Source organism: Mobula hypostoma, chromosome X1 (assembly GCF_963921235.1).
Source record: "Mobula hypostoma chromosome X1, sMobHyp1.1, whole genome shotgun sequence".
Classification (NCBI taxonomy): Eukaryota; Metazoa; Chordata; class Chondrichthyes; order Myliobatiformes; family Myliobatidae; genus Mobula; species Mobula hypostoma.
This window is the reverse complement of record NC_086128.1, coordinates 55,300,454-55,314,193: the sequence shown is the minus strand read 5'-3', so window position 1 is coordinate 55,314,193 and position 13,740 is coordinate 55,300,454. Positions and strand designations below refer to the sequence as shown.

The 13,740-nt window shown below is 43.3% G+C and overlaps 1 protein-coding gene across 1 annotated transcript in view; it reads right to left on the bottom strand.

Annotated features, from left to right (window-relative positions):
* LOC134340289 (plexin domain-containing protein 1-like) overlaps window positions 1-13,740 on the bottom strand; it is a 536,023-nt gene that overhangs the window by 286,423 nt on the left and 235,860 nt on the right. Inside the window, exon 4 of the mRNA XM_063037340.1 lies at window positions 8,446-8,515. Within this exon, the coding sequence (XP_062893410.1) occupies window positions 8,446-8,515 (70 nt within the window). The remainder of the gene's footprint in view (window positions 1-8,445; window positions 8,516-13,740) is intronic.

Below are 13,740 nucleotides of genomic sequence, written 5' to 3'. Positions count from 1 at the left end.
TACCGACGTTAAACTTACCGGCCTATAATTTCCCGGATTACTTTTCGATCCTTTTTTAAACAACGGAACAACATGAGCCACTCTCCAATCCTCTGGCACCTCACCTGTAGACAGCGACATTTTAAATATTTCTGCCAAGGCCCCTGCAATTTCAACACTAGTCTCCTTCAAGGTCCGAGGGAATACCCTGTCAGGTCCCAGGGATTTATCCACTTTAATTTTCCTCAAGACAGCAAGGACCTCCTCCTTGTCAATCTGTACAGTTTCCATGGTCTCAGTACTTGTTTCCCTTAATTCCATAGACTTCATGCCAGCTTCCTTAGTAAATACAGACGCAAAAAACCTATTTAAGATCTCCCCCATTTCCTTTGGTTCCGCACGTTCCGCTTCCTACTGTCTTTAATAATTATGTCATAACATCAGCACAGCCTACTGACATGCGTTGGTGCATTCTACATACACCCTGTACACTTGACCAGAACCATCTATATTTACTTGACATCCTGCAATCAAAACTCATTTCATGAGCTTTATGTTTTCATACGAACCCAGATGTAAAAATTAATGGAACATCTTTGGCTCAATAAGGAGGATTGCAGCGACAAATGCAGACCCATGAGCTTGCTCTGCTATTCAATTAGATCACGCTGATCTGAATTTTAACTCCAATGATGCACGATGGTTTCGAACCAGCAGAATCATTTCTGGACAAAATTCTTTTCACTATCCTTCTGATATCAGTTAGTATCACTTTCAAGGATTCTATAACTCATGCTCTCAGTAAATATAAAGCTGAGGCTTTATAAGACATTGATCAAACTGCACTTGGAATATGGTGAGCAGTTTTATTCATTTAGAGATACAGCGTGGAACAGGCCTTATTGTCCACCGAGCCACGCTGCCCAGCAACCCACTGATTTAACCGTAGCCTACTCATAAGACAATTTACAATCAGCAATTAACCTACTTACCAGTACGTCTTTGGACTGTGGGAGGAAACCAGAGCACCCAGGGGAAACCCACGTGCACATGGGAAGAACGTACAAACTTTCTTACAAAGGGCACCAGAATTGAACTCTGAACTCCGAACTTCAAACTCCAATGTCTGAGCTGTAATAGCCCCTTATCTAAGAAAGGATGTGCTGGCATTGGAGAGGGTCCAGAGAAGGCTCACAAGAATGGTTCCAGGAATGAAAAGGTTAAGGTATGACGAGCATTCTTTGAGCCTATAATTGCTGGAGCTTAGAAAATTCGATACGTTAAAACAATTCAAGTCTTTGGTGAATTTAGTTACTTAAGCTTGAGGCTGGCCTGTGTTTTTATTGAAATTGGAAATTGTTATATTATTGTCACATGTACGAAGATACAATATCTTGCATACAGATCCAATCAATACACAAATGCATTGAGGTAGCACAAAGTAAAACAAAAAAAAAATACAGGATAAAGTGTAACATCTACAGAGAAAATGCTGTTCAAGTAGGCAATAAGACAATAAAACCAAAAGATATAGAGCAGAATTAGGCCATTCGGCATACCTAGTCTGCTCCACCATTCTATCATGACTCATAAATAATCCCTCTCAACTCCATTCTCCTGTCTTCCCCCCCATAACTAATCAAAAACCTAACAACCTCTGATTTAAATTTACCCAATGACTAGGCCTTCACAGCCATCTGTGGTAATGACTTCCACCAATTAACCACCCTCAGGCCAAAGAAATTCTTCCTCATCCCTGTTCTAAATGGACATCCATCTACTCAGAGGCTGCGCCCTCTGGTCTTAAACTCACCCACTATTGGAAACATCCTTTCCTCATCCTCTCTATCTGGGCCTTTCAGTATTCAATAAATTTCAATGACACTGCCCCCTCCAATTTTCTAAACTCCAGCTAGTACAGGCCCAGAGCCATCAAACACGCCCTTTCATTCCTAGAATAATTCTTGTGAACCTCCTCTGGGCCCTCTCCAATGGCAGCACGTCTTTTCTTAGACAAGGGGCCCAAAACTGCTCACAATACTCCAAGTGCAGTCTGATGCATGCCTGATAAATCCTCTGCATCACATAAGACCATAAGACATAGGAGCAGAATTAGACCATTTAACCCCTTGAGTTTGCTCCACCATTCCATCGTGGCTGATTTATTATCCCTCTCCACCCCATTCTCCTGCATTTTCCCCATAGCCATCCTTGTTCTTGTATTCTAGTCTTCTCAAAATGAATGCTAATATTACATTTGCCTTCCTTACCACTTACTCAATCTGCAAGTTAACCTTTAGGGAATCCTGCACAACGATTCCAAGTTCCCTTTGCACCTCTGAATTTTGTATTCTCTCCCTGTTTAGAAAATGGTTTATGCTTTTATTTTTTCTACCAAAGTGCATGACCATACACTTCCTGACACTGTATTCCACCTGCCACTTCTTTGCCCATTCTCTCAATCAGGAGACTCTCTGTTTCCTCAAGTCTACCTGCCCTCCACCTACCTTGTCTGCAAACTTGGCCACAAAGCCATCCAAATCGTTAACACATAATGTGAAAAGAAGCGGTCCCAAAACCAATGCCTTTGGAACACCATTAGTCATTGGCAGCCAACCAGAAAAAGGCCCCACTTATTCCCACTCTTTGCCTCTTGCCAGGCAGCTAATCTTCTATCCATGCCAGAATCTTTCCTGCAATACCATGGATTCATGGATTCTTATCCTGTTAAGCAGTGTCATGTGAGGCATCTTGTCAAAGACCTTTTTGAAAATCCAGTGTGTGTGTGTATATATATATATATATATATATAGTAAAGGCATCCGTTAGTCTTGCGAGACCATGGATCTGCACCTGGAAAGTCTTCACTCTCCAGGGCGCGGACCTGGGCAAGGTTGCAAGGTTGTATGGAACATTGGCTGTTGCCCATGCTGCAAGTCTCCCCTCTCCACGCCACTGATGTTGTCCAAGGGAAGGGCAAGGGCCGATACAGCTTGGCACCGGTGTCGTCACAGAGCATTGTGTAGTTAAGTGTCTTGCTCAAGGACACAGCATGCTGCCTTGGTTGGATACTTAAGACTTTTGCACAGTACTGCTGCTGCAAAAATAACAGATTTCATGACATATGTGAGTGATGATAAATCTGATTCTGACATGGGTCTCTATTGTGGACTGAGAGTGGGAAGGGGCTAGGGAGTGGGTTGATTAAGGGAGAAGGGAGAGGGGAGAGAGCGGGAAGCACCAGAGAGACATTCTGTAATGAACAATAAACCGATTGTTTGGAATCGAGTGACCTAGCCTGGTATCTCAGGGCTGGGTGTGTCTGCAGCTGCATCAACCCCAGCACTCCTTCTCTGCCACCTGTCCCACACACCTCAATACTAATGCCTCTGCAATCGCTTCAGCTACCTCCTTCAGAACTCTGGTGTGTAGTCCTCTGGTTGAGGTGACTTACCTACTTTCAGACCTTCTTATTAATAGCAACTACACTCACTTCTGCCCATTAACACTCTCATATTTCTAGCAGGTGTCTTTCACAGTGAAGAGCGACACAAAATGCTTATTAATTTCACCTGTCATTTCTTTGTCTCCCATTACCTCAGTGTCATTTACCAGCGGTCCGAATTCCACTTTTTGAGTAATAAAGAGTAAAAGAGAGTGGACTGCGCCCAATCAGTGAGCGGGAGCACAAGAAGATGCAATGATTTCACTTAGGTTTGCGGCTGAAGATTAAAATAGGCAGCGCTTCGCGGCAGTTGCGCCCAGTCAATAAGCAGAAGCACGAGAAGGACCGGCAATTTCACTTAGGTTCGCGGCTGAAGATTAAAATAGGCAGCGCTTTGCAACATTTTTTGAAGGTGGACTGCAGCCAATTTGTGAGCGGGAGCACGAGAAGATACGGCAATTTCACTTATGTTCGCAGCTGAAAATTATAAAAAGCAACGCTTTGCAGCAGTTTTTGGAGTTGGACTGCGCCCAATCTGTGAACAGGATATATTGGAAAGGGCAAATAAAAATAAGGCAGGGGCAAGCGGAGCAGCCATTGTGTGAATGTGAATGTTGGAGTGTCTTTGGCTCATCAGGCTTGGGCTAGGTAAGTATCTGGTAATTTTCTTTTTCTTCTTTATTCTTCATTCCTCATCTGTTAGGGCATAGTTAGTGCAGTGAGAGTGGCTCCAAGGGCTAAGTTTTGTTCTGCGTGTAAGATATGGGAATTCTGGGAGACCTCTGGCCTCCCGGATAACTACATTTGCACCAGGTCCACTGAGCTGCAGCTCCTCGGGTAACACACTAAGGAACTGGGGCAGCAGCTCGATGACCTTCAGCTCATATGGGAGACTAAGGAATTGATAGATAGGAGCTACAGGGAAGTAGTCACCCCTAGGCTTTAGGGGGCAGGTAACCACCCTGACACAGTGGTGTCAAGAGAACAACCTCTCCCTCAACATCGCAAAAACAAAGGAGCTGGTTGTGGACTACAGGAGGAATGGAGACAGGCTAACCCCAATTGACATCAATGGATCTGGGGTTGAGAGGGTAAACAGCTTTGATTTCCTCAGCATACACATCACTGAGGATCTCATGTGGTCTGTACATAACGGCTGTGTGGTGAAAAAAGCACAACAGCGCCTCTTTCACTCAGACGGTTGAAGAAGTTTGGCATGAGTCCCCATACCCTAAGGACTTTCTATAGGGGTACAATTGAGAGCATCCTGACTGGCTATATCACTGGTATGGGAACTGTAATTCCCTCAATTGCAGGACTCTGCAGAGAGTAGTGCGGACAGCCCAGTGCATCTGTAGATGTGAAATTCAGGACACTTATAAAGATAGGTGTGTAAAAAGAACCCTAAGGATCATTGGGGACCTGAGTCAACCCAACCACAAACTGTTCCAGCTGCTACCATCTGGGAAACGATACCGCAGCAATAAAGGCCAGGACCAACAAACTCCGGGACAGCTTCTTCGACCAGGCTATCAGACTGATTAATTCACGCTGATACAATTGTATTTCTGTGTTATATTGACTGTCCCGTTGTACATACTATTTACTGCAAATACTATAAATTGCACTTCGCCCATTCAGATGGAGATGTAACATAAAGACTTTTACTCCTCATGTATGTGAAGGATGTAAGAAATAGAATCAAGTCAATTCAATTCAATTCAATTCAATTCAAAATGCATGTTAAAAGGGCAACGTTATGATAGTCATGGGGGATTTCAATATGCAGGTAGATACAGAAAATCAGGTTGGAGCTGCATCCCTAGAGAGGGAGTACGTAGAATGCCTATAAGATGGATTTTTAGAGCAGCTCATAGTTGAGCCCACTAGAGGATCAGCTGTTGTGGATTGGGTGTTGTGCAATGAACTGGAATTGATTAGAAAACTTAAAGTAAAGGAACCCTTAGGTACCAGTGATCCTAATATGATAGAATTCACCCTGCACTTGACAAGGTGAAATTAAAGCCAGATGTATCAGTATTACAGTGGAGTAAAGAGAATTACAGAGGCATGAGAGAGGAGTTGGCTAAAATTGATTGGAAGGGAACACTAGCAGCGATGATGGCAGAGCAACAATAGTTGAAGTTTCTGGGAGCAATTCGGAAGGCACAGGATAGATATATCCCAAAGAAGAACAAGTACTCTAAAGGCAGGATGATGTAACTGTGTCTGACAGGAGAAGTCAAAGCCAACATTTTAATGCCAAAGAGAGGACATATAATTGAGAAAAAAATAATGGGAAGTTAAAGGATTGGGAAGCTTTTAAAAAACAATGGAAGGCAACTAAAAATCATAAAGGAGGAAAAGATGGAATACGAAGGTAAACTAGCCAATAATATTAAACTAGCCAAACGATCTTCAGATATATAACGTGCAAAAGAGAGATGAGAGTAGATATTGGACTCCTGGAAAATGATGCTGGAGAGATAGTAATGTGGGATGAGGAAATGGCATATGAACTGAATAAGTATTTTGCATTAGTCTTTACTGTGGAAGACACTAGCAGTATGCTGGAGGTTTGAGAGTGCCAGGAGGCAGAAATGTGTGGTTGCCATTTCTGGGGAGAAGGTTCTTGGGAAACTGAAAGGTCAGAAGGTAGATAAGTCCACTGGATCAGATGGTGTACACCCCACCCAGGGTTCTGAAAGAGGTGGCTGAAGAGATTGTGGATGCATTAGTAATGACCCGTCAAGAATCACTTGATTCTGGCCTGGTTCCAGAGGACTGGAAAATTGCAAATGTCACTCCACACTTCAAGAAGGGACAGAGGCAGAAGAAAGGAAATTATAGGCAAGTTGGTCTGATTTCAGTGTTTGGGAAGATGTTGGAGTTGATTGTTAAGAATGTAGTTTTGGGGTATTTGGAGGCACATGATAAAATAGGCCGAAGTCAGCGTGGTTTCCTTAAGGGAATATCTTGCCTGGCAAATCTGTTGGAATTCTTGGAATAAATAACAAGCAAGATAGACAAATGAGCATTAGTGGATGTTGTGTACTTGGATTTTCAAAAGGCATTTGACAACGTGCCACACATGAGACTGCTTAACAAATTAAAAGCCCATGGTATTATTGGAAATATTCTACCATGGATTCTACCATTGGTTGATTAGCAGGAAGCAAAGAGTGGGAATAAAGGGATTCTGGTTAGCTGCCGGTGACTAGTGGTGTTCCACAGGGGCTCTGTGTTGGGACCATTCCTTTATACACTATACGTCAAATATTTGGATGACAGAATTGATGGCTTTGTGGCCTAGTGTGCGGACAACACGAAGATAAGTGGAGGGGCAGGTAGTTTTGAAGAACCAGTAAGTCTACAGAAGGACTTAGATTGGGAGACTGGGCAAAGAAGTGGCAGATGGAGTACAGTGTTGGGAAATGTATGGTCATACACTTTGGTAGAAGAAATAAAAGTGTGGACTATTTTCTATATGCCCTCTTTACATTGCTATCATCGAAGAGGAGGTACAGGAGCTTAAAGACCCATGCTCAATGTTTTAAGAGCAAAACACAGAATGCTGTTGAATCTGACCAGGCTATGCAGCATCTATGGAGAGGAATTATTTTAATCCTCTGCATTCAGACTGCCTGACCTGCTGAGTTCTTCTAGTGTTTTTGTATGTCTTCCTCTGGGTTTCTCGTATTTCTTACGTTTATTTATTTATTTAGATACAGCATGACCTTTCTGGCCCTTGAGTCATGTCACCCAGCAACCCTCAATTTAACCCTAGCCTAATCACAGGACAATTTACAATGACCAGTTCACCTACTATCCAATATCTCTTTGGACTGTGGGAGGAAACCGGAGCACCCAGAGGAAACCCACACAGTTACAGGGAGAAAGTACAAATCTTTACAAGTGGCGGCAGGAATTGAACCCAGGACACCTGTACTATAAACCACTGTGCTACCGTACTATGCTTTAGGAACAGCTTTATTCCCCCTACCATTAGATTTCTGAACTGTCCATGATACCATGAACAATGCCGTGCTATTTCTCTATTGCCTTACTTAATTTTTCTTTGTAATTCTACAGTAATTTTTATACCTTTGCACTGTGCTGCCACAAAATTTCATGACATATGATAATAGACCTGATTCCGATGCTGATTCGATTCCAGCAGCTCCTTTAGTAGTTTGTTCCATATATATGTGAGAAACTTACCCCTCAAATCTCCTTTAAAATCCTTTCCTCTCACCTTAAATCTATGCACCCTTGTTCTTGATACTCCTACGATGGGAAAAAGATTAAGGATTCTACATTTTGCTTCCTGAATGGCTGTGGAAAATCCTTAATGCGATTTATTAGTAACACACACAAAATGCTGGAGGAACTCAGCAGGTCAGGCAGCATCTATGGAAAGGTATAAACAGAGGATATTTCAAGTTGAGACCCTTCATCAAGCACAATGCTGCCTGACCTGCTGAGTTCCTTCACCATTTTGTGTGTGTTTCTCTGGATTTCCAGCATATACAGAATCTCTTGTGTGACTGTGATGTATTACTTTGAGGCCCAGGAATCTTACTGAATTGACAGCTAACACAAGCAGGCTTGGAAAAAGGGGGAGTTATTGCCAAAAAGATGACTAGTTATTTGTGGTGCTTTCTTTACCACTGTTTGCCTTGATCACACATTCTGGACCAAGAAGTTTTATTTTTATTTATTTCAGTTTGTTAGTTGTAAAGTGTTAGGAGAGAGGGAGAGTAGAAAAGAGGAGAACATGTGATCAAGGCTCTGGATATAAAGAAAACTGGAGCTGGTAACAGTGTATTAGACCAGAGTGACACTTGCTCCCATTTCTGAAGCAAAATATACCCTATGTTTACAATGTTCAGAAATGCAGCTATTACTTGGAGAGATTAAACTTAAGTTCTACAATGTAACTGAGAGAGATATTCTGTCTCCTCAAAATGAACTCAATTGTGACAAACATATTTCTTTTTCTGAAAACACAAGCCACTTACCTCCAGTTGCTATGGTGATCTGACGCAGATAATGGCCATAGAAAGGGAAATCGAAGGACAGAATCAATCTCTGTGGAAAAGAGTAAAATGACTAGAGTGTGGAACACCAGAAAAATAAACCAAGAGGTCGTGCACAGTGTTGAACTGAGTACAATGCCTTAAAAGGCACCATCTCAATGGGCTGAAAGCTGGCTCTTCAATGGAGAGTGATGGCAGAGAAACAACCAGGCTTGTAACATGTGATGAGGCCTCAGGTACTCCTATTCCAAGGTTTTGACCTGGAATATTGACCATTTTTTTGCCTCCACAGATGCTGCCTGACCTGCTGATTGTCTTTTGTTCCAGATGCTAGCATCAGCATTAAGAACCCCACCAGCCAGGACGTAATGATACCCAATGATACCAACAGGGAGGAAGTCCAGGAGTCTGAAGACATACTCAGTGTTTTAGGAACAGCTTCTTCCCCTCCACCATCAGATTTCTGAATGGCCAATGAACCCATGAACACTACCTCATTATCTTTGCTTTCTTTTACTATATATATATGTGTGTGTGTGTGTGTGTGTGTGTGTGTGTGTGTGTGTGTGTGTGTGTGTGTGTGTGTGTGTGTGATATTTAGAACTTTGCAAAAGTCTTAGGCACGCTATATTTTTATGTAAATTTAGTTTAAGATGTTTATTTTTTGTCTTCTGCATTAGTGTGTCAGTAGAAATGAGCAAGTTTTAGATTTCCAAACATTCATTTTCCCAGAATTTTAATGTTACAAAGAATTTTCCGTATTTCGTTAAAGAAAGTAGCATATTAAGTAATAGACCACTTTTCAAATGAAAACTTATTTATTTTGTAGGTATACAGCCCAGTGCAGGATTAAACAAAGATAACAAACAGGATGCTAATGATCAATGACATAATGCGTTAAATGAATTAAACTGATTAACTGAAACAGAAATGGGTGTAAAAGGAATCAAGCTGGGTGAAGGACAACTAAACTAAAAGGTGAGGGTGTGGCAGATGTTTAACCTTCAAATCATGAATTTTTACACCATGGCAAGATTGAGCATAATATAGCAACAAGACAAAAGGTGGTCATCCTGCATCAGCAAGGTCTTCCCCAAGCAGAAATTTCACAGCAGACAGGAGTTTCATGATGTGCTGTCAAAGCTCTTCCGAAGAAGCACAAAGAAATGGGCAAGGTTGAGGATCAAAAATGCAGTGGTCGGCCACAGAAACTGAGTTCAACAGATGGGAGATATATCAAACTGACATCCCTTCTAAATCGGAAGACCAGCACTGCCATCAGCTCTGAACTCACAGAAACCACTGGAATCCAAACACATCCCTCTACAGCAGCGGTCCCCAACCACAAAGCATGTGCTACCGGGCCGCGAGGAAATGATATGATTTGGCGATATGAGTCAGCTGCACCTTTCCTCATTCCCTGTCACGCCCACTGTTGAACTTGAACGCACGCGAGGTTATTATGCACGCGTCATCCATGTCAGCTTGGGAAGGAGATCAACTTCTCGAGCTTGCAAATGACGGCGGACTGAAAAGTATGTCTGACATAACTTCTCTGCTGGCATCACAAACACAAAATAATCTGCAGATGCTGCGATCAAAGCACCACTCACAGCACGCTGGAGGATCTGCCGGCATTCTGGATCAAAGTCAAGGCTAAATATCCTGAGATAGCCACGAACGCACTGGAAACGTTGCTTCCATTTCCAACATATCTCTGCAATGAATGCAACGAAAACTAAATTGCGGAATAGACTGGACATAAGGAACCCCCTTCGAGTATCGCTGTCTCCCATCATCCCTTGATGGGACCGACTTTTTGCAGGGAAACAAGCCCAGGGCTCCCACTGATTCAGCGATATTGGTGTGTTGCAATGATTTTATATGTTCATACGGGGAAGATATGTGCTGTGTGTTTAATATCCAAACATTACTTAAAATGTTATGATGCTATTGACTTATATAACCATATAACAATTACAGCACAGAAACAGGCCATCTCTGCCCTTCTAGTCCGTGCCGAACGCTACTCTCACCTAGTCCCACCGACCTGCACTCAGCCCATAACCCTCCATTCCTTTCCTGTCCATATACCTATCCAATTTTTCTTTAAATGGTAATATCGAACCTGCCTCTACCACTTCTACTGGAAGTTCATTCAACACTTACTTCAAGCTCCCCTCTCCTCCCCTGATAATTGACTTATCACTATACCTGTATTCATGCAAGGAAAATATGCGCTGTGTGTTTAATATTAAATTCGTTAGATAAACCCTTTTAGAAATGAAATTGAGTGTATTAACCACATATCACCTTTCTAGATCTTTCTGTCTCTATCTCTGGAGACAGCTTATCTGCTGATGTCTACTATAAGCCTACTGATTCTCACAGCTATCTGGACTTCTCACCCTGTCTCTTGCAAAAATGCCATCCCCTTCTCGCAATTCCTCCGTCTCCGCCGCATCTGCTCTCAGGATGAGGCTTTTCATTCCAGGACAAGGGACATGTCCACCTTTTTTAAAGAAAGGGGCTTCCCTTCCTCCACCATCAACTCTGCTCTCAAACGCATCTCCCCCATTTCACGCACATCTACTCTCACTCCATCCTCCTGCCACCCCACTAGGAATAGGGTTCCCCTGGTCCTCACCTACCAGCACACCAGCCTCCGGGTCCAACATATTATTCTCCGTAACTTCCGCCACCTCCAACGGGATCCCACCACTAAGCACATCTTTCCCTCCCCCCCCGCTTTCCGTAGGGATCGCTCCCTACGCGACTCCCTTGTCCATTCGTCCCCCCCATCCCTGCCCATTGATCTCCCTCCTGGCACTTATCCTTGTGAACAAGTGCTACACATGCCCTTACCCTTCCTCCCTTACCACCATTCAGGGCCCCAGACAGTCCTTTCAGGTGAGGTGACACTTCACCTGTGAGTCGGCTGGGGTGATATACTGCGTCCAGTGCTCCCGATGTGGCCTTCTATATATTGACGAGACCTGACGCAGATTGGGAGATCGTTTTACTGAACACCTACGTTCTGTCTGCCAGAGAAAGCAGGATCTCCCAGTGGCCACACATTTTAACTCCACGTCCCATTCCCATTCTGACATGTCTATCCACAGCCTTCTCTACTGTAAAGATGAAGCCACACTCAGGTTGGAGGAATAACACCTTATATTCCGTCTGGGTAGCCTCCAACCTGATGGCATGAACATTGACTTCTCAAACTTCCGCTAATGCTCCACCTCCCCCTCGTACCCCATCCGTTATTTATTTATATACACACATTCATTCATTCTCTTTCTCTCCTTTTTCTCCCTCTGTCCCTCTGACTATACCCCTTGCCCATCCTCTGGGTTTTCCCCCCCTCCCCCTTTTCCTTCTCCCTGGGCCTCCTGTCCCATGATCCTCTCATATTCCTTTTGCCAATCACCTGTCCAGCTCTTGGCTCCATCCCTCCCCCTCCTGTCTTCTCCTATCATTTTGGATCTCCCCCTCCCTCTCCCACTTTCAAATCTCTTACTAGCTCTTCCTTCAGTTAGTCCTGACGAAGGGTCTCGGCCCGAAACGTCGACTGTACCTCTTCCTAGAGATGCTGCCTGTCCTGCTGTGTTCACCAGCAACTTTGATGTGTGAAGCAAGATGTTCACCCTTAACCACTTGTAATAGCTGAGTGATTTATATTCTACAAAAGGAACCACTGAAAAGATGAAAGCCTTTCTGAATACATTGCAACTGCACAAACTTTCGCAGTATTATGACTTTAGAGATGGACTTTCTGATGCATTAAGGGGCAGGCTTGTATGTGGCATGCATAGTCAAAGCACTCAAAAGAGACTACTATCTGAAAGAGACCTAACCTTAGAATGGACATTGACCATTGCAATATTGTTAGAGACTGCAGCAAAGGATGCAGCAGAACTGCAGGAAAGCAAGTTAGAGTGTGGAATGCACAAAATGTCCCTGAGTGGTGGAAAAAGCCAAAGATGTTATCAATGTGGCAAATCCTCTCATGATGTGCATGACCGTTGGTTCAAAGAAAAGGTTTGCAGCAAGTGCCACAGGCAAGGTCACATAGAGAGAGTGTGCAAGACAGACAAAAAGCACAACCGAGTGAAAAGTATCAAACACAAAACTAAGCAGATACATAAAGTTACTGAATGTAAAACTGAATCAGACCACAGAATCTGACAAAGGTGAACTGTCATGCCTGGAACTACATAAAATAACTGAAGCAGATCACAAAATCATCTGGATCACAATGTACACGTCCGGTGTAAAATTGAAAATGGAGCTGGATACAGGGTCACCTTTGACCATAATTCCAGAGGCTGACTACAACAGCCTATTTTTTTAAGATGCCATTAGAGAAGACCTCAGTGATGCTAAAGACTTAGACAGGTGAAAAAGTGTCCCAAAGGCAAACTGAAAGTATTTGTGACGTATGGAGGCCAAATACAACAGTTAGAGCTTTATGTGTTGTAAAGTGGAGGGTCAGCACTTTTCAGACATGAATGGTTGAGAAAAATCCAACTAGACTGGCACTCAGTCAAAGCTCTCAGTGTGACATCAACAGGCAACTATAACCCAAATGGTAGCACTAACCAGAAACTGTCACAGCTGCTTAATGCTATTGAGATGTTGAGAAGGGAATTGGTAAACTCAAAGGCATGAAAGCCAGAATTGAACTAGATGAAACAGCAATGCCAAGCTTCCATAAAGTGCGTCCAGTGCCTTATGCACTATGTCCTAAAGTGGAAGCTGAAACTGCAGAGCTTAGAGGCATCTGGAATTCTCACCAAGGTTGAGTGGAGTGATTGGGCCATGCCCATTGTCCCGGTGATTAAGAAAGGGAAGGCTGGAACCGTTTCCCTATGTGAGGATTTCAAGGTGAGCATCAACCCAGTGCTGCGTACTGTGCAGTATCCCCTGCCACAAAGAAGACATTTTTGCATCTTTGTCAGGCAGGGAGAGGTTTTTCAAAGATTGACTTATCACAAGCCTATCAGCAAATGGTGATTGAGGAGTCAAGCAGGAAGTTCCTCACAATCAACACTGTTCCAGTATAATCATCTTGTCTTTGACATCAGCTCCAGCGACTTGGCAAAGTGCAATGGGCCAAGTGCTCCAAGATATCCCAGGAACATAATGTTACCTTGATGACATCATCGTGACTGGCAAGAATGCTGGAGCACCTCCAGAAAGTGCTTACCAGGCTGAGTGAGTATTGTGTGCGCACAAAGAGAGAAAAATCTGACATTTCAAGTATGAAATTTC